The sequence below is a fragment of the Lactuca sativa genome, chromosome 5 (genome assembly GCF_002870075.4).
Source record: "Lactuca sativa cultivar Salinas chromosome 5, Lsat_Salinas_v11, whole genome shotgun sequence".
Classification (NCBI taxonomy): domain Eukaryota; kingdom Viridiplantae; phylum Streptophyta; class Magnoliopsida; order Asterales; family Asteraceae; genus Lactuca; species Lactuca sativa.
The window spans coordinates 76172589-76190359 of NC_056627.2; the positions used below are offsets into that span (position 1 = coordinate 76172589).

At 30.3% G+C, this 17771-nt stretch overlaps 1 protein-coding gene and 3 long non-coding RNA genes across 9 annotated transcripts; 2 read left to right on the forward strand and 2 right to left on the reverse strand.

The window, feature by feature from the left end:
- Positions 1-2693: 2693 nt before the first annotated feature.
- Positions 2694-10527, forward strand: LOC111908014 (transcriptional corepressor LEUNIG). Of its 4 annotated transcripts, none has more exons than XM_042902470.2 (18): positions 2694-2990; positions 3521-3618; positions 3720-3829; positions 3957-4391; positions 5346-5431; positions 5696-5774; positions 5949-6024; positions 6155-6204; positions 7088-7378; positions 7561-7779; positions 7879-8109; positions 8202-8355; positions 8447-8556; positions 8671-8820; positions 8909-9064; positions 9585-9701; positions 9835-10041; positions 10144-10527. In XM_042902470.2, exons 1-18 carry the CDS (start codon positions 2959-2961, stop codon positions 10285-10287), a joined length of 2745 nt encoding a protein of 914 aa, XP_042758404.1. In that variant the 5' UTR covers positions 2694-2958; the 3' UTR covers positions 10288-10527. The 4 variants fall into 4 exon arrangements, with proteins under 4 accessions (XP_042758404.1, XP_023759592.1, XP_023759594.1 ...); XM_023903824.3 differs by having other exon boundaries at positions 2695-2990; positions 7076-7378; XM_023903826.3 differs by having other exon boundaries at positions 2695-2990; positions 7076-7378; positions 8226-8343.
- Positions 10528-12356: 1829 nt separating this feature from the next.
- Positions 12357-13460, reverse strand: LOC122198008 (uncharacterized). The gene is made up of 4 exons (XR_006191811.2): positions 13075-13460; positions 12910-12993; positions 12734-12814; positions 12357-12588 (listed from the first exon to the last, which is right to left on the reverse strand). It is a non-coding gene; the product is annotated as an uncharacterized LOC122198008 (long non-coding RNA).
- A 596-nt stretch (positions 13461-14056) lies between these two features.
- LOC111907985 (uncharacterized) lies at positions 14057-17245 on the reverse strand. Of its 2 annotated transcripts, XR_006191813.2 has the most exons (5): positions 16868-17245; positions 16710-16790; positions 14497-16620; positions 14346-14427; positions 14057-14188 (listed from the first exon to the last, which is right to left on the reverse strand). It is a non-coding gene; the product is annotated as an uncharacterized LOC111907985 (long non-coding RNA). The 2 variants fall into 2 exon arrangements; XR_002855731.3 differs by having other exon boundaries at positions 14346-16620.
- On the forward strand, positions 16273-17473 carry LOC111907984 (uncharacterized). 2 transcript variants are annotated; one of them, XR_008223978.1, is made up of 4 exons: positions 16273-16403; positions 16494-16637; positions 16749-16842; positions 17259-17473. It is a non-coding gene; the product is annotated as an uncharacterized LOC111907984 (long non-coding RNA). The 2 variants fall into 2 exon arrangements; XR_006191812.2 differs by having other exon boundaries at positions 16761-16842.
- Positions 17474-17771: the final 298 nt, after the last annotated feature.

Below are 17771 nucleotides of genomic sequence, written 5' to 3' on the forward strand. Positions count from 1 at the left end.
TCTCCGGTGGCATATGTTGTGGTAATTTAGTCCAATGACAAATGTCGTGGTAATTTAGTTTGGTGACTAAGGCAGTCCCGTGAGACTGAGGATATGTGAATGAGGGATAAAGGGTGTGTGTTTGTGGTGGTGGGGCCAAAATTTATATCTAACATTAAAAAAATAGTTTAAAATAAATAGATAAGGGTATTATAGTCATTTTATGTTTGATCACTGCAACAAAACCAAACTATAGATGGTCCAAGCGAAAAAAAAGAATAAGATAAAGACTAAACATGCAAATTACATCAAAACACATGGACGATCCGTGTAATTTACTATTTTATCTATATTGTGTAGTAAATTACTGAAATCGCCCTCGCGGTTTAGGATAAATTCTACGTTTATTCGAACATCCTTATGTTTTGGTTTTATTAGTCACTGTAGGACATGGAATGACTTTAATACCCTTATGTATCTACTTTTTGATATATTTATTATTTATCATCATTTATGATTATATAAATGAAAATTGTGGCATACCCTTAAACATAAAATGTCTATTTCTATTGCCCCTCTCACATCCATCTCTCTAAGTCCAAGGTCTTTAAATGCGTCGTCATATTTCGATCCTCGCTTACCAGAAAGTCTATCGCCGCCTACATGAACTCTATCACATATAAATGTTCGTTGCAGTTTCACAAAATTGATACTAGGGCTTTGCAATTTTAATTTTATTCATCAAGGGGAACTTTCATTCGTTGGACCTATGTATGAAGGTTGTTGGGTACGTAATGTTACATGAGGAGAAAAGGGTTTCGTCGATACTAGTAGGGAAGGAGAAAAGAGGAATTAAGAGAATGTGTCTAATATGGAAACAAAATTAAATATATGTTAGAATAGGAATGTTTGTGATTCTGATTTGTGTCGATCCGATATAAAATAACGAAGACGATTATGGAGAAAAAAGGAACAAGAGAGATAGTCACATGTGATAAAATTTGTAAGAAATGTGTATGGGTGGTGGTGGTGGCCATATATGCAAAGAAAATAGGGGGATCGGTAGTAGTGATGATGGTCAAATTTGCAAAAGAAGAGAGAATGAGTGGTAATGGTGGTGACTGGAAAAATCGCCTCATCCGATGGTATGCCAATGACAACAAATAACATTGAGGTGTGGCGTGGGGAGGGGGGGAGAGAGAGAGAGAAGGGACTAATAATAAACAATATGCAAAAGAAGAGAAAAGAAGGGGAAATGGTGGTGACTAGAAAATTTGTCTCTGCCGATGATACATCGATGGGGTGTGTGTGAGAGATGAATGAAAATAAATGAATGAAATGTGAAACAAGGCCATTACATTAATTTTATTTTGAACATTAAAACATCAAAAACACTTAAAAAATCAAAACAGGTATTATACTCATGTATGTTAAGAGACTAAAATGATGTTTGTTTTTTTTTGCAAAAGCTCTTTTAACTTATATCTGCGCCGCACAGACAACATGCAAATATTTGGTTCTGCATACTCTTTGTTTTTTAGAAGATTGTATACCTAAAAATATTTACACATTATCTTTTTGGCGCATATATAAACCTATGTCTTTTAATGTATTCTTATCCTTTCCATTGATTCTAATGACAAAAAAAAATACACATTTGGAGTATTCTCATTTTGTGGGCAAAAAAGAAAAAAAAAGTGAAAAACTATCACACTTCATTTCGATGAATCATAAGCTGCAACTTTTGCAATAAGTTTATTTTAGAAATAAGTTTACAAATAAAATATATTGTTTTTTATTTTTTAAATCTATGTGTAATTATGTTATTTTAGCTTAATAAACTTGTTATTTGTCAATTTTTTGGTATTTATATTTTAAAAAACTTTACGCATATTTATCTAACAATTTTTTATAACAATAATTAAAAAAAATCAAATTTATTATAAAACTTATCAAAATATTTTACTAACTTACATATTTGTTTCCTCGTAAAATGAACAATTAATTTGTGATAAATATTGAAAATAGGGTTGTTGTACGATTAAATTTCAATGTTGTTATATTTTAATTATTAAAAATGTCTTTTAAATTAAAAAAAGTCATTTTATTTTATTTAAGTTTTAGTAGTTTATTTTAACAACAAAAACAAAGTTATATATATATATATATATATATATATATATATATATATATATATATATATATATATATATATATATATATATATGGGACAGTTCAAATAAAAACAGTAAATAATGTAAGAACGTAAAAACACTATTTTTATGTTATTGTTCTGCAATGAATGTTGTATCCACATGTTTATGTTATTATTTAGCAATAAATAAATGAATAGTCATAGGTTAAAATTAAAATTATAATTTAATACAAAAATGCATATACATAAATATATAATAGAATAATAACATTTCAATGAATATATGAATAATCAAATGTTAATATCCATATTAGAATTATTTCAACAATATACATATAAAATATTCATTACAGAATAATAACATAAACATAGTAACATAAACATAGTGTTTTTACGTTCTCAAACTATTTAATATTTTTATTTAAACTTTTATATATATATATATATATATATATATATATATATATATATATATTGTAGTTTATTTATTTATTTATAACGTATGCCACTGACCCTTTCGTTTTTGGGCAATATCCATGTCTACCCATCTCTTTCGCGTCAATTGTTTTGTGCAGTCAAATATATAAACGAACCAGGACTATAGTTCTTGATATTCTCTTTAGTCAGTAAGAGGGGTTTTCTCTCCCCTTTTCTCTCTCTTTCTTGAGGATCTTGTCTTCTACTCAATAATATTCTGGAATTTTCCATAAATCGTTAAAAAGGATTCAAAAGAGAGAACGAAAAAGCCCAAATACATATTATATGAAGATCTAACACTTTGTTTTCTTGAGCTTTTTGCTTGAGGAATATTTGATCGAAGAAAAATGTCTCAAGCTAATTGGGAAGCTGATAAAATGTAAGCTTTTTTTTTTGTCCTAATCTTGATTTTTTGCTAGATTTGTGTTGTGGGTATCTTTTAATTTTCGTTGATCAATCATTAAGACAAGTGTTCTAGCAGTCTTATTTTGTGCTTTTCGTCTTTTGCCCCTTTAGCTATTTTAGGGTTTGTGCGCCTTTCTTTTTTTCCCTTTTGCTTTTATCAATTTTGTTCTATGTAGCAATTGGGTTTACTTGATAGATTCACGAATCACTATTGCCACATTTTCAAGATGGAGAAAAGAAACAATTTTCCAATTTAGGTCCTTCAATTTTTTTTTTTGGGTACTTAAATTTATTCATTTATTGTCTTCATGATGCATCTAATATAGCGTCCAAAGCTCAAAATGTTTCTCCTTTTGGTTTCGACTAACTTTTTTCAGTAGATTTTGATTTATATTCCGCGTACTTGACCTGAATTAGGTTTTATTTGTGTAAAGATTCAAACTTTATGTAGTTGTTTGACTAAATTCATGTTTAATTTGTTATTTGCTTTTTATCAATTAACAGGTTAGATGTTTATATACATGACTATTTGGTAAAGAGGGATTTAAAAGCCTCTGCTCAGGCATTTCAAGCTGAAGGAAAAGTCTCATCTGATCCTGTTGGTATGAATCAATTGCAAAGATTATGTAAAACAAGAAACATCTTTTGTATTTTTTTTATGTACATTTTATCAAATTGTTTAAAATTTTCTCATAAATTCTAGCTATCGATGCCCCTGGTGGCTTTTTATTCGAATGGTGGTCTGTATTTTGGGACATATTTATTGCAAGGACTAATGAGAAGCACTCTGAAGTTGCAGCTTCTTATATTGAGGTCAGTTTAAGCTCTCATACTTTTTTAATCTTTTTATAAATTCCTCCATTTTTATAGCATATGGACATGGAATCACCAATTTTCTTTCATTATTTAACCTTTTATCACTTTCTTTCCATAATTCAAGACACAGTTAATCAAAGCAAGGGAGCAACAACAACAACAACAACAACAACAACAACCACAACAATCGCCTCATCCACAACAACAACAACAACAGCAGCATCAACAAATGCAAATGCAACAACTTATATTGCAACGCCAGGCCCAACAAGCCCAACAGGCCCAACAGGCCCAACAACAACAACAACAACACCAACAACAGCAACAACAACAACACCAGCAACAGCAACAGCAACAACACCAACAACAACAGCAGCAGCAACAGCAACAAAGGAGAGATGGGGCCCACTTACTAAATGGGGCTTCAAATGGGCTTGTGGGAAATGATCCACTTATGAGACAAAATCCAGGAACTGCTAATGCCATGGCTACAAAGATGTATGAGGAGAATTTGAAAGTGCCACTTTCTAGGGATTCTTTAGATGATGCTGCTATGAAGGTAGATCTTTTATTCTTTCTTTTAAGTTTTTTGATTCTAAAGTTAGTAACTTTTTTGTGTTATCAATATTAATTGTTAAAAATCTTTAACAACAAGTAGATAGGGGAAAAATAGTTAGATTTATACTTGCTACAAGCCTACAAGAAAACTTATTAAAGGGTAGAGTAACTTAATTTCATATATTACCTTCTTAAATGATCATAAAGATTCAAGTATTTGATTATGATTATTCACTATCACATAATCTTTATCAAAATAGGTTAACCGTTTACTTTTTAGGTCAAAGCTCTAATGTTACCATTGTGATTTGTTGAAATTCCCCAACAATTATGATTATGGAATTTAATTTGTTATAAAATCCATACAACTCTTGAGAATTGGTAAATTGGGATGTTAAGAAGGGTTTTTTTTAAGGTAATGTAATTGTGCTTATGGTTATTTAATCATTTAGGGTTCAAATAATCGTTTTTTTTTTACTTGCTATATCAAAACTGATTAAAGATTGCATTTATGTTATTATGTATTACTTCCCTAAATAATCATAAATACGTTAAACACGTTATACTATTGAGTAACTATCAAGTTTCTACTTTTTCAATATTCACATCCTCAACAAGAAATATGTTAATGGCATTATATTTTATGACAACATACTACGGAAATATTGTCTACTTTAGTTTGTTATAAAATTGCTAAGCCTGAAGTCATAATTATATAACATTAACAATAATTTTGTTAATGTTATATAATTATGTGACAACATGGTAGACCTAGAAAGAAGGTAGTGTTCAATTTCTTTCAAAATCTATATCAATCTTTCAATAAAAGTAGTCCATAAAAAGAATAGCTTTAAATGTACGTGTTGTTGTTGAAACATTGAGAGTATTAAATATCTTTGTTGCATGCTATCTGAAATACTTTATTTTTTGTTTTCTTTTTTCATTTTTGATTCAGCAAAGATATGGTGAGAATGTTGGCCAACTTTTGGACCCAAAACATGCATCGATTTTGAAATCAGCTGCAGCTGGACAACCTTCAGGGTAATGTTTTTTTTCATATTGTCACAAAAACATCTGAAAAAGAAAAAAAAAACATAATTTGTAGCAAGTTTTATATTGCAATTTTCATAGAAACATCAAACAACGAGAACTTTTAGTTATAAATCATCATAAATCGAATCATTTCATACTTACACCATGTTTCCTTAAACGGAAACCCTATTATTTATTCTGGATGCATTACTTTCATAATAGAACAGATTCATCATAGCATTTATTTGGAACCAATTTTTTTAATTTTTAAAGGCAAGTGTTGCATGGAACATCTGGAAGCATGTCTCCTCAAGTTCAAGGTAGAAATCAACAGCTTCCAGGATCTACACCAGTGAGTATCTTAAACCCCAAGTTTGCTAATTTTATAAAAAAATCATTAACAAGTATTTCATTTCATTACACTACATAAAAAAGCACATAGATTGTAAAGTATACATTGATTCTTTTGGTGTTAAATCTTTTAGTGCTATTAATTAGTGATATGATCTAATTTGGAAATAATTAGGAGATAAAGACAGAGATGAATCCAATATTGAACCCCCGAGCTGCGGGCCCCGAAGTGTCATTGATTGGAATTCCTGGTAATGTTTTCACATTTACTAATAAAGACACCAATTAAATATTTTTTGACTTAAATATTTGATTTAAACAAGATTCAACCAAATGATGCTTTTAACTATCAATTCATTTAACCAAAATTCGATTTTACAGGATCAAATCAAGGTGGTAACAACTTGACATTGAAAGGATGGCCTCTCACGGTGAGTTCATGGATCATTTAATGGCATGACAAGCTTTCTAGGGCTATTTTTTATGATGAGGATCACGAGGGCATTTATGTCTTTTTCACAAACAAGAGATCGATACTCGATAGCGAGTCTACGCCTTGCCTTGTTCATCTTTTTGGATGGGACAATAAATTTGTAGATTTTGTCCTGTTGACATTAGTCTGAGTCCCAGTCCAATGCATGACAAACACGGTACAATTTGTTTTGTCCTGTTTTGTCCAGTGTCATGCAGTGTCATGCAGGTGCATGACAGGACAAGACAAGACAAGACATCGCATAACATAACACAACCGTGTGTACTGTGTTTGACAAGCATTGTACTGAGACTAAATAAGGGTAATGTCAGTGTGACAAAAGACATAAATGCCCTCGACCTCTTGTGTGTGCAAAAAGACGTAAATGCCCTCGTCATCTTCATCCTCGAAAAAAGCCCTAGAAAGCTTGTCCTGTCGTGTGTAACAAACACAACTTTAATGACTTGTCATAGTAAAATACAACCCGTTAACAAATTCCATTTGAAAAATTTCCAAATTTTGCAAAAAGACATAAATGCCCTCGTCATCTTCATCCTCGAAAAAAGCCCTCCTGTGTAACAAACACAACTTTAATGACTTGTCATAGTAAAATACAACCCATCAACAAATTCCATTTAAAAAATTTCCAAATTTTGCAAAAAGACATAAATGCCCTCATCATCCTCATCTTCGAAAAAAGCTTGTCTGTCCTGTCATGTGTAATAAACACAACTGTAGCGACTTGTAATAGTAAAATACAACCAACGAACAAATTCCATTTGTAAAAATTTCCAATTTTTTGCGATATTTTCTTGAATGGGGTATGATAGGGTTTGGATCAGCTGCGGTCTGGTCTACTGCAGCAACAGAAGCCATACATGCAGGGCTCCCAGCCTCTTCATCAGCTACAAATGCTAACACCACAGCATCAGCAACAGCTTTTATTGGCACAACAAAACATGACATCACAATCTGCTAATGATGAAAGCAGAAGGCTGAGAATGCTTCTTGGAAATCGAAGCATGAGCATGGGGGGTAAAGATGGTATTTCTAATTCGGTTGGTGATGTTGTTCCAAATCTTGGATCACCTATGCCTGTTCTACCTCGTGGTGATCAAGATATGCTGCTCAAGGTGCCTTTTTTTTTTTTTTTTTTTTAAATATAATTGGATACTTTGGAGTTTTGATGATTTGATAGTTTTAAAAAACATATATAATCCATTTCCAAACAAATCAGGCATTTCGTTACTTGGGTATGTAAGAATAAAGCATGATATTATATCTTTAAATAACCAAAAAAACACACCTTTTGTAGTTAAAAATGGCTCAGCTACAGCAGCAACAACAACAACAACAACAACAGCAGCAGCAAAATGGTAACCCACAACAGCAACAACAACAACATCTTCAGCATTCACTCTCTGCTCCTTTAATTCAAAATTCAAATTTAAATCTTCAACAAGAAAAGATAATGGGGACAAGTAGTGTAACAGGAGATGGGAGCATGTCAAATTCCTTTCGTGGAAATGATCAGGTTACTCTTTTTACCAAATATAAAATTTATGTTGTGATTAAAAGTTATACGACTATTATGTGTAAAAAAATAAGCGTATGAATATATTTTAAAATCCAGACTGGAAGAAAGAGAAAGCAACCCGTGTCTTCCTCGGGGCCCGCAAACAGTTCAGGAACTGCCAACACAGCGGGCCCCTCACCGAGCTCTGCACCTTCAACCCCATCAACTCATACACCTGGAGACGTGATCTCAATGCCTAATTTGCCACATAACACAACTTCTTCAAAGCCTATGATGATGTTTGGCACCGATGGTCCAACCACTCTTGCCTCCCCTTCAAATCAATTGGTGAGGGCATTTTCGTCTTTTGTATGTTGTACAAAAATACAAGGTGAATTTGCCTTTTTAGTTCTTATTGGCAATATAATAAAATTTTGCAGTGGGATGATAAGGACATTGTGCAGGCTGACATGGATCGTTTTGTAGAGGATGGATCTCTTGATGATAATGTGGAGTCTTTTTTATCTCATGATGATACGGATCCAAGGGATCCAGTTGGACGTGGTATGGATGTAAGCAAAGGTGAGTCACCTGGTATATTTTCTATCTATCACTCTTTCTTTTTCACTTTATAATATACATAAATAACCAATTAAATTAATATTTATTTTTAATCTGTTGTTAGAGTTTACATTTACGGAAGTGAGTTCTGTTCTTGCGAGTGCAAGTAAAGTGGTGTGTTGCCACTTCTCATCTGATGGGAAACTTCTTGCAAGTGGTGGACATGATAAAAAGGTAAATCACCAAAATCCATCAAATTATATAAAGCTACAATTGGGTAGATGTTTTATGTTTATTTCAAAACTTTAATGTCATAATAAGATTTTTTTTTTTTTTTTCTTTTTGAAGGCTGTATTGTGGTATACAGATTCATTAAAGCCAAAGACAACTCTTGAAGAACATTCATCATTGATCACGGATGTGAGATTCAGCCCAAGCATGCCTCGCCTTGCCACCTCATCTTTTGATAAAACTGTCCGTGTTTGGGATGCTGATAATGTTAGTTACTTCACCTTTTTTATACTTGATTCAAAATATGACAAAAATATAGAAAAACACATTTATTTATTTTGAGTTTAAATTACAGCCTGGGTTTTCGCTGCGTACATTTATTGGGCATTCTGCATCGGTGATGTCATTAGACTTCCACCCGAATAAAGATGACCTCATCTGCTCGTGTGATGGGGATGGCGAAATAAGATATTGGAGCATAAATAATGGCAGCTGTTCACGTGTATTCAAGGTTTAAAAAAAAAAAAAAAAACTCACAACCATCATATGCATATGTATATATAGGGAAAAGTTCAATAAAGAACCATAATTATGGGTTCTTCAAGGAACCAAATCTTTTTTTTTTTTTAATTTCTAGAGCTTATTCTTTATCGAAAAAAAAATCTAAATTCATATATTAACATTGTGAATGCGAAACGGTGAATCCGGATTCACGTTGTGAATTTTCAAAGATTCACATTGTGAATTTGACGTAAAAAAAAAAAATTCGAATTTTATATCATTGGAAAAAGGATAAAAAATTATGAATTTTTGTATTTTTAGTTTTTTTTTTTGATAAAAAATAAGTTCTAAAAGTTGAAAAAAAGATTGGTTCCTTGGTTAATTATGGTTCTCTATTGAACCTCACCCTATATATATATATATATATATATATATATATATATATATATATATATATATATATATATATATATATATATTCTTGATGATTTAACCATTTTGAATATTATTTTATTAAATATATGGATCAGGGTGGGACGGCTCAAGTGAGATTCCAGCCGCGCCACGGAAGATATCTTGCAGCCGCGGCGGAGAATATCGTGTCGATACTGGACGTTGAGACACAAGCGTGTCGACATTCATTACAGGTTATTTTCTTTTATTTGTTTCTTTTTATAGCGATGAGATTAGGATGCTATTAATATATAATACAAAAAAAAAAAAGTTTTTATTTTTTGTACATCTATGATGATTTATTTGGTTGGGATATTGCATATGTAGGGGCATACAAAACCGATCCATTCGGTTTGCTGGGACCCGAAGGGCGAGTATTTGGCGTCTGTTAGTGAAGACTCGGTGAGAGTTTGGTCCCTTATGGCTGGAAATGAAGGAGAGTGTATACATGATCTCAGCTGTAATGGAAATAAGTTTCATTCTTGTGTTTTTCATCCTAGTTATGCTTCTTTATTGGTCATTGGATGTTACCAGGTCAGCTTTTAATCTGTTAATTTGTTGTAACAAACTCAACAACCCCGATTAATGCATAATGCATTTTTTTTTTTTTTTTTTTTTTTTTTTAAATATATGCAGTCTTTGGAGCTATGGAACATGTCAGAGAACAAGACCATGACACTGTCTGCTCATGAAGGATTAATTGCGGGTTTGGCATTGTCAACAGTTACAGGTTTGGTGGCTTCGGCTAGCCATGATAAGATTGTTAAACTTTGGAAATGAAAAAAAAAAAAAAAAATACAGAAAGTTGTTGTGATTCGATGTGTTGTACACCCACCACTCGAGACCAAATTCTGTTTTTTTTTTTTCTTTGTTTCAAGTGTTGTCAAATGATGTAGTTTGTGTTGCTTACTGGTCTAATGTTGTTGTGTATTGTTTGTTTTATAGCCATGTTGGTTTTTTTTTTAATCTAATTGTTGTAACTTATATTAGTTTATAGTTGTTTGTTCCTGTTGCAATTAAGTTTGGACTAATGGATAACCATTGAACTCATAACTTTCACTTTCACAATGGGGTATTAATGTTTATAGCTTTTTGGGACAACTTTACCCTCTTTTTTTTTTTTTTTTTTTTAATATCAGATCTTTAACACTCTTTTCTTAAAATGAAAACCGGGTTTTCAACTTAGAGATTCAAGTACACCATTATAAATGTGCCTTATAACCATTTTATTTTACCAATAAAATTTATTATTAATTTTATAAAGATCACTTCAAAGTGCATGTATTATTTATTGTCTGGATTAATTATTAACTAAATAAATATTGAGGATATTACAAGAGAAAATTACAAATTCAATCATTTTTTTTGGGAAAGAGATACGCATTAGGCAAAGCAAAATTTGGTTATTTTTCTTAATGACTTTTCAAGTTTTAGCCAAAAATTAACCAGATATAAAAAATTACGATCAAAATCTTAGATGGTTAGCATCACTGCGATTTCAGCAGCAACTTGGGCTGTGATTTCAGCCCATAGGCTGATAGTAATTAAACCATAAAAATCAGAAATGTACATTTATTTTAACATTTTCAAGTTGAAGAATACTCTCTGCCCTCTCTAATGGCCGAAGATTGTGCACCTCTAATAATTTTGTAAGTTATCTGGTTTTTTCTTGTTTTGTTTGTGCTTTGTTAGATTTCATACATTGAGAAAAACTATGTATACCCAACTTGTACGTTTTGCTTTGTGTAAAAAATTTGTAGATTTAGAAAAAAGTTAGAAAGGAAATCGTAAATGGTATGAGCCATCTGCAATGGCACAAGTTCCTAATGCATGACTCGTGCATCAGTGACTTGTAACATCACAAATGGCTCATGCCACCTTCAATTTCATGGTGGTCTGTTGATCTTCAATTTCATGGTGGTTAGTTGTGATTTTGTTTCCTTGAAGCCCTCACGTGTGATTTGCTCTCAAATGATACAAATCACTTATGTATAAAAAAGTGTTTATTACTTTGTTTTGTATTATCACTATGTAATTTGTTACCATGTACAATGACAAATCTACATTGATTTTTTTCTTATTATTGCATTGTACATTCAAGTGCGGTTACTTAGAACCAAGAATATAATGGTAAGAATTTAATAGATACTAATGTCAATTCAATTATATGTTGTAAATATATGTGTAGCATGATTATAAGTGTATAAATTTTTTGATTGTTGATTAGGTAAATTTATAAAAGGTATATTTTTTGCTTATTATAGTATCGTACTTTAATTTGTTCCTATTATAATATTTTATAATGACAAATCTAGCTAGTTATACTTAATTTTATTCATATAATAATGGTATACATGTTGTAAGCTGCCTAAAATATACTTACATAGTACAATAAGTACATTGCTATTCCGGTGAATGGTGGACGTGTGTAATAAAAAAAAATATTGATTGTACTTTGTTCTATATCATCATTATGTAAAATGTTACCATGTATTGTACAATGATATATCTACCTAAATAAACAACATATGATTAAAGAAAAACATTAAAAACAATAAAAAAAGACTAACAATCACACAATTAAATGAAATTAAGTTAAAAATTGGAAAAACTGAAATCTATTGTTTAACAAACCAAAGTTAATGATTAAATTTTAAAAATAAATTACCATAGATTAGTCATAACACACAAAGGGCAAAATGGTAAAATCCCAGCAATAAGGAATAACATGCAAAAATAAAAAACAATTGTAATTGTGTCATTGTACATAAAATCTGGTGATAATGATTAAGTGTGAGACTTAAAATAACAACAATAATTTTAGTCATAAATAACATATTAATGAAAAAAGCATCAAAAGGCCATAAAACAAATATCAAATCAATAAAGTAACTTAGTATGAAATGAAATTAAGTTAAAATGAAAAGTCAAATGTGAAGTTTAATTACTCTAAAGTCAAGTAGGAATATCATCATCAGTAGAATCCTCACACAATTTTGGAAGTTGACGCTTCTTTGGTGTTATTGACGACCCGATACATGATTCTTCTAAAAAATCAACTTCTATTTGAGTAGAAGCTACCTAATTGTAAGAATATAAACATGAAAGTAACAATAATGAAAAATAAACATAATATAAGAAAAATAGATGACAATAACAGATGAAGTAAAAAATATTACCATAAAGTAATGAAATTAGAAAATATAAACAATATGTTGTAACTTACTTGAATGTCTTCAACTTGTTGTAACGTGTAGCTAGAAGTAGGTGTGGTACAAATATAAGTTTCAATATTTTCATGACCAACCTAATTGAAATATCAATCATAATAATAAGAAAAATACCACAAAAAAATAAGCAAACTTTATAGAAATAATAATAATAATAATAATTAACACATACATTCTCACTTTCTTCATCTTCCACATCATTTATAGCAGATATACATGTTTCAACACCATCATTTTATTTACTATGACAAGCATCCTATGCATATAAAAAAATCAATTGTAACACACATAAAGTGTAAGATTGACATAAATTAGCAAAAAAAGTAATTATAATTACCATTGTTGAAATTGTTGATGGTATGAAATCAAAACATGGTCCCCATAACGCTAGATCTGATAGCTCCCATTCATAATCAGAAATTTTAGACAAAGATTCATATTCATCTTCGACTATATAATCATCTTCATCATTTCTTAGAACAACCGTACTATTATCAATCGTGGGAGTATTCTTAAAGGAGTTATCAACATGTTTTATGTCACCGTTGTACTTAGTTACAGTAAACAGACGCACGTAGTGTGGTGACATATTGAATTTGTCTACCTTAATAGTAAAAATAACCTTATATGCACATAAATTTTCGAACAGAAAATTCTATACCCATTTAGGATCACCAACACCCTAAAATACATGAGAAAATATTAACATACTTATAAAGCAAATCCCCCTCCCCCTCTACACACACACACACACACACACATATATATATATATATATATATATATATATATATATATATATATATATAGCTAGGTTCAAATGTGGATTGACATCTATTGTGCGGACGTGTGGACAATGCTATTCTATGATAATGACAAAGAAAATATGTTATTTGATAATGTGAATACGTTCAATCATACATAACTATTGTCATTATCACACATTCTCACAAATTAAATTGTCTATAAGGTTATTATAGACTTTTTTTATTATTCAGATTCTGTCAAAATGTTGTCAGAATGTTTATTAAGTCGTATTCTGTAAGAATGAAAATGAGTGAAATACGATGCGTGAGAACAAAAATGAATAAGAATTAGTGAGGATGAATAAAAATGACAATAATTGTGAGGTTGAACGTATTCACAATACTAAACAACTTATTCTTTTAGTAATTCTCATAGAATAGCACTGTCCACACGTCCGCACAATAGTTGTCCATCCACATTATAACCTAGCCTTATATATATATAGACACACACACACACATACATATATACTTAATATTCTCATCTAAATAAAAGAAAACAAATGTATATAGAATCAAACCTCTAAAAGACTCTTATTAACTAATTCATCAACAGTATAACCAATAAGAGGAAAAGCAGTCTCGTTCAAAAGAACACATATGATCTCTTCTCCTTCATCCATTATTCATAAAACCAATTTATACCTATATAAATAAAGTTGATAAGAATAATATTTAAAAAGTAAATGTATAAAACATACTTACGATTGTCGATACACTATAAAGCAACAACATGACATGTATAAGATAAATTGATAAACATGTCATATTACAGTTAAATTTTGTCTATGTAAGTACTTACATAAGACTAAAAAAATCAATCTCCTTCACTGGAAGGTTTAAATACAATTAAGATGAACCTGTTGTCTGTAATGTTGGAACACCTAATACAAAAAATTGTTATAACAAACATAAAAAATATTAAGTACAATGTTTTTGTTAAAAAACCATACCTCCGAAAAGTGAAACTTTGCAAGAAGTGAGAATGACAACTACATTACGATTGTTGCTTCTTATATCTTCATTGGTGTACTAAGTAGCAAGTTTTCTCCAAATCGAGACACTAACTTTCATACCCATAGATGTTATTTTTCAAAGAGAATATAATTAATATATATTTTATTTTATAAAAAATGTAAGTAATCCTCTACTATAATAAAACAGTACGCCTTAGTCCACGTGTCATTTGCTAGCCCTCTCCTCAAGTTTTTTTCCCGCTCATATTATCAAATTGAACTACTGATTTTACCCTTTCGTTTTTGTTATTCTATCTATTCCTTCTTCTTCTTAATCAGGATCCTATAATCTCGCTGTTTATCTTTTCGATTCAAATTTTGAAATAAAAATATTTTGTTTATCTATTTAAAAGCCTGATTTTTCTCCATTCAATCAATTTCTCTTCTTTTACACAATGAATTTCAAATCATTCTCAATTTCCCGATTTACTTGTAAAGTTTCTTTCAAAATGTAGCGGGTGGGTTTGAAGAATTTGTTCAATCAGAAGAAGAGGAACTAAACCGGTAACGATAAAGAAAAAGTAAGTACCAGGTGCTATTTGGCGTCTCACGTTATCTCAATCTTGCTTAAGAATTCTCAGGTGGAAGAAATTCGTCAAAAGAGAACGACTCAGAAATTAAGCAAAACATCTTCCGAACTTGAGATCACGAAGCCTCCAAGCCCTAAAGGTAACCTTTAATTTGACTAATGTGTATAGGTTAATTGATTTTCAAGGTCAAATTCATTGAATTCTCTTTATGTTATATTCAACGAGAGATTGCCGGGATTTTGAAATCATCTAGCACTACTAAAATTTCAGAGGTTGGTACTTACTAATTTGATTTTATCATCTCATATATTTTTATTAGATAAGGAAAAAAATTGCTTTTCAATTGAAAAATCTATCATTTTTTAGTTCAGGTAAGTTTCGTCTACCATATGTTTGATAAAATGCCTAAGAGAACCATGGATTAGACTTTAAAGATTCAAACCTTAATTTCTTTCTTATTTGCAGCATGAATTGGATTTTAAAAACTTTTAGGGATATATCTTAAACCACTAAATTCATATAAGCGATTATTAGTTAGATCCACAAAACTATAATTGCAATTTAAAACACAAAGAATTCAAGAAAATTCCAACTTCAGTATTAAGGCCAACAACAAAAAGTGTGACTGTGTTCGATTGTATGTTTATGTAACTGTGTGGATTCAAAGAATATGTATTCGAATACAAAAATACAATGTTTTTAACAAATTCTTGATTCTAACAACAAATTAATGGATTCGAAATTAAAGGCATGGATCTCTACAAAGATACTTACACCATTAAAGTTAAAGTTATTTGTCTTTGGAGACAACCAGACTTGAAAATTCCTTCGGAGACCTTGCCTATTGTGTGAAAGTTTAGTTAAAGGTTATTCACAAGCTAATGTGGTTGATTGATCATTAGTAGAGTATTTTTAAAATCATTGATAGTTAATTGAAGACAATGAAAGAGAACTTTTTAAGTTTTATAAACTTTTAAACTATATTGATGATCCTTTTACAAAAATTACTTATTTTTTCTGGAAAAAAAAAGTTATTTTGGAAGGGAAGCAATGCAAATTTTTAAAGTTTAAATGATCCTAAAAGGGTAACATTTCCTATTGTTGGGTCCTATAAATTTGGGTGTAGTATTAATGTATTACTAAGTGTAGAACTTCTTGATAAGCTTCTTGCATTTTTATTGTTGTTTGGAATATTTTTTATTAGAACATTTTTTGACCTTTCTGATGATCTTGGTGGGCTTCGAAGAGTTGGATCAATTGCAGCGTTTGTACACCTTTCAAACCCATTCATTTCATCAACATCTTTTTATATTGGTAAACATATAGGCTCTATTTGATAAAAACACAACAATATTAAATTATTTTATTTATAACTCCCGTATTTTTGGTCCTTTTTTGTTCTAGAGGGAGGGGTAAAGTTGGAAACTTACCTTCGCAACAATGTGTATCGCCTTTAAGTGGATAGATTCTTCCTTCCTTGCCCTCCTGCTCCTCAAGATCCGCATACTGCTGCTTGAATCGATTCATACCACTGAAATAGGATAAAGGGTATTTTAGTCAATTAAAAATAGTTAAAAATATTTAAAATTGACATTTCTATGAAAATATGTGAAATCTAACATTGGATACATGAAGCTTATGTGTTTTTTTGCCATGGAGGTACTCTTGCAGTATCTGGGGGTGACACTCTAGGATTTGTGACTTGAAAAGGACGAAAATACCCCTGAGCAAATGCATGCTAAATAAAGGAAAGGTAAAATTGTAGAATATGAGCATACCTCTCTATAAATCATCTCTCTAACATCATTCTTTGATAATCTACTCCTTTCAAAATCAAACTCAAGTTTTGAAATCGGTTATTTTGATGATTCAGTTTCCAAATTAGCTAAACTATAAAAATATGGATCTGCTACAGCCTGCAAACATTAATACAATTAAATTATTAGTAAACAAATATAATATTTTGAATTTTGAATTGATCTAACAAATATATTTAAAACAAAATGTTATAAAGTTTTAGTAGAGCTTATCTCTTCAGCAAATATTCGGTCAACGAGGTCAAACACATGCAATCTTTCAAGATTTCCGTTTTTTATTAGAAAATTTGAAATGTTATGTATGTATTCATTATACTGATGGGGTTTTCTGGATTTCTTGGGGAGATTTCAGGTGGGAATTGATTTGCTACCAAATATAGCGAGATTTGAGAATTTGACAGTTGTCTTGATACACGAGTTGGTGGTGTTGTCTTTTCTTATATTTAAAATTTTAAGAAACAACTTGACTTTAGAATGAATTAAAGAGTTATCCATTACATTATTTAGTATAAAATGCTTTTGTTTAGTTGCAAATTTTGTTACGTGAGTAAAATTGCAGATTTAGCACGTGATTTTTTTTTTTTTAAATTGAATTTAAATATTGTTATTTTTGTTCTTAAATCTTATTGTATTTTATTTATTTTTCTTTAGTTGAATATTTATGGATATCAATAACTAGGAAAACAATTACAGAGGACTTAGTATTGAAGTATAAGTTATTTTTTTCATAGTTACTAAATACCTACAAATGACAATGTTAATCAATTTAAAAAAAAAAAAAAATTACATTTTCAACATTCATTATTTTTTCAAAAGCTATGAAATCTTATTTTACTAGACAAATAAAGTTATGTTTTTACTTTTA

Excerpts from the sequence above, each read along its gene's own strand:
- LOC111908014 (XM_023903824.3), top strand. The coding sequence starts at position 2,959 with ATGTCTCAAGCTAATTGGGAAGCTGATAAAAT. Across the intron at positions 6,025-6,154 it reads GTCATTGATTGGAATTCCTG|GATCAAATCAAGGTGGTAAC; the intron begins GTAATGTTTTCA and ends TCGATTTTACAG. Across the intron at positions 9,702-9,834 it reads CGTGTCGACATTCATTACAG|GGGCATACAAAACCGATCCA; the intron begins GTTATTTTCTTT and ends TTGCATATGTAG.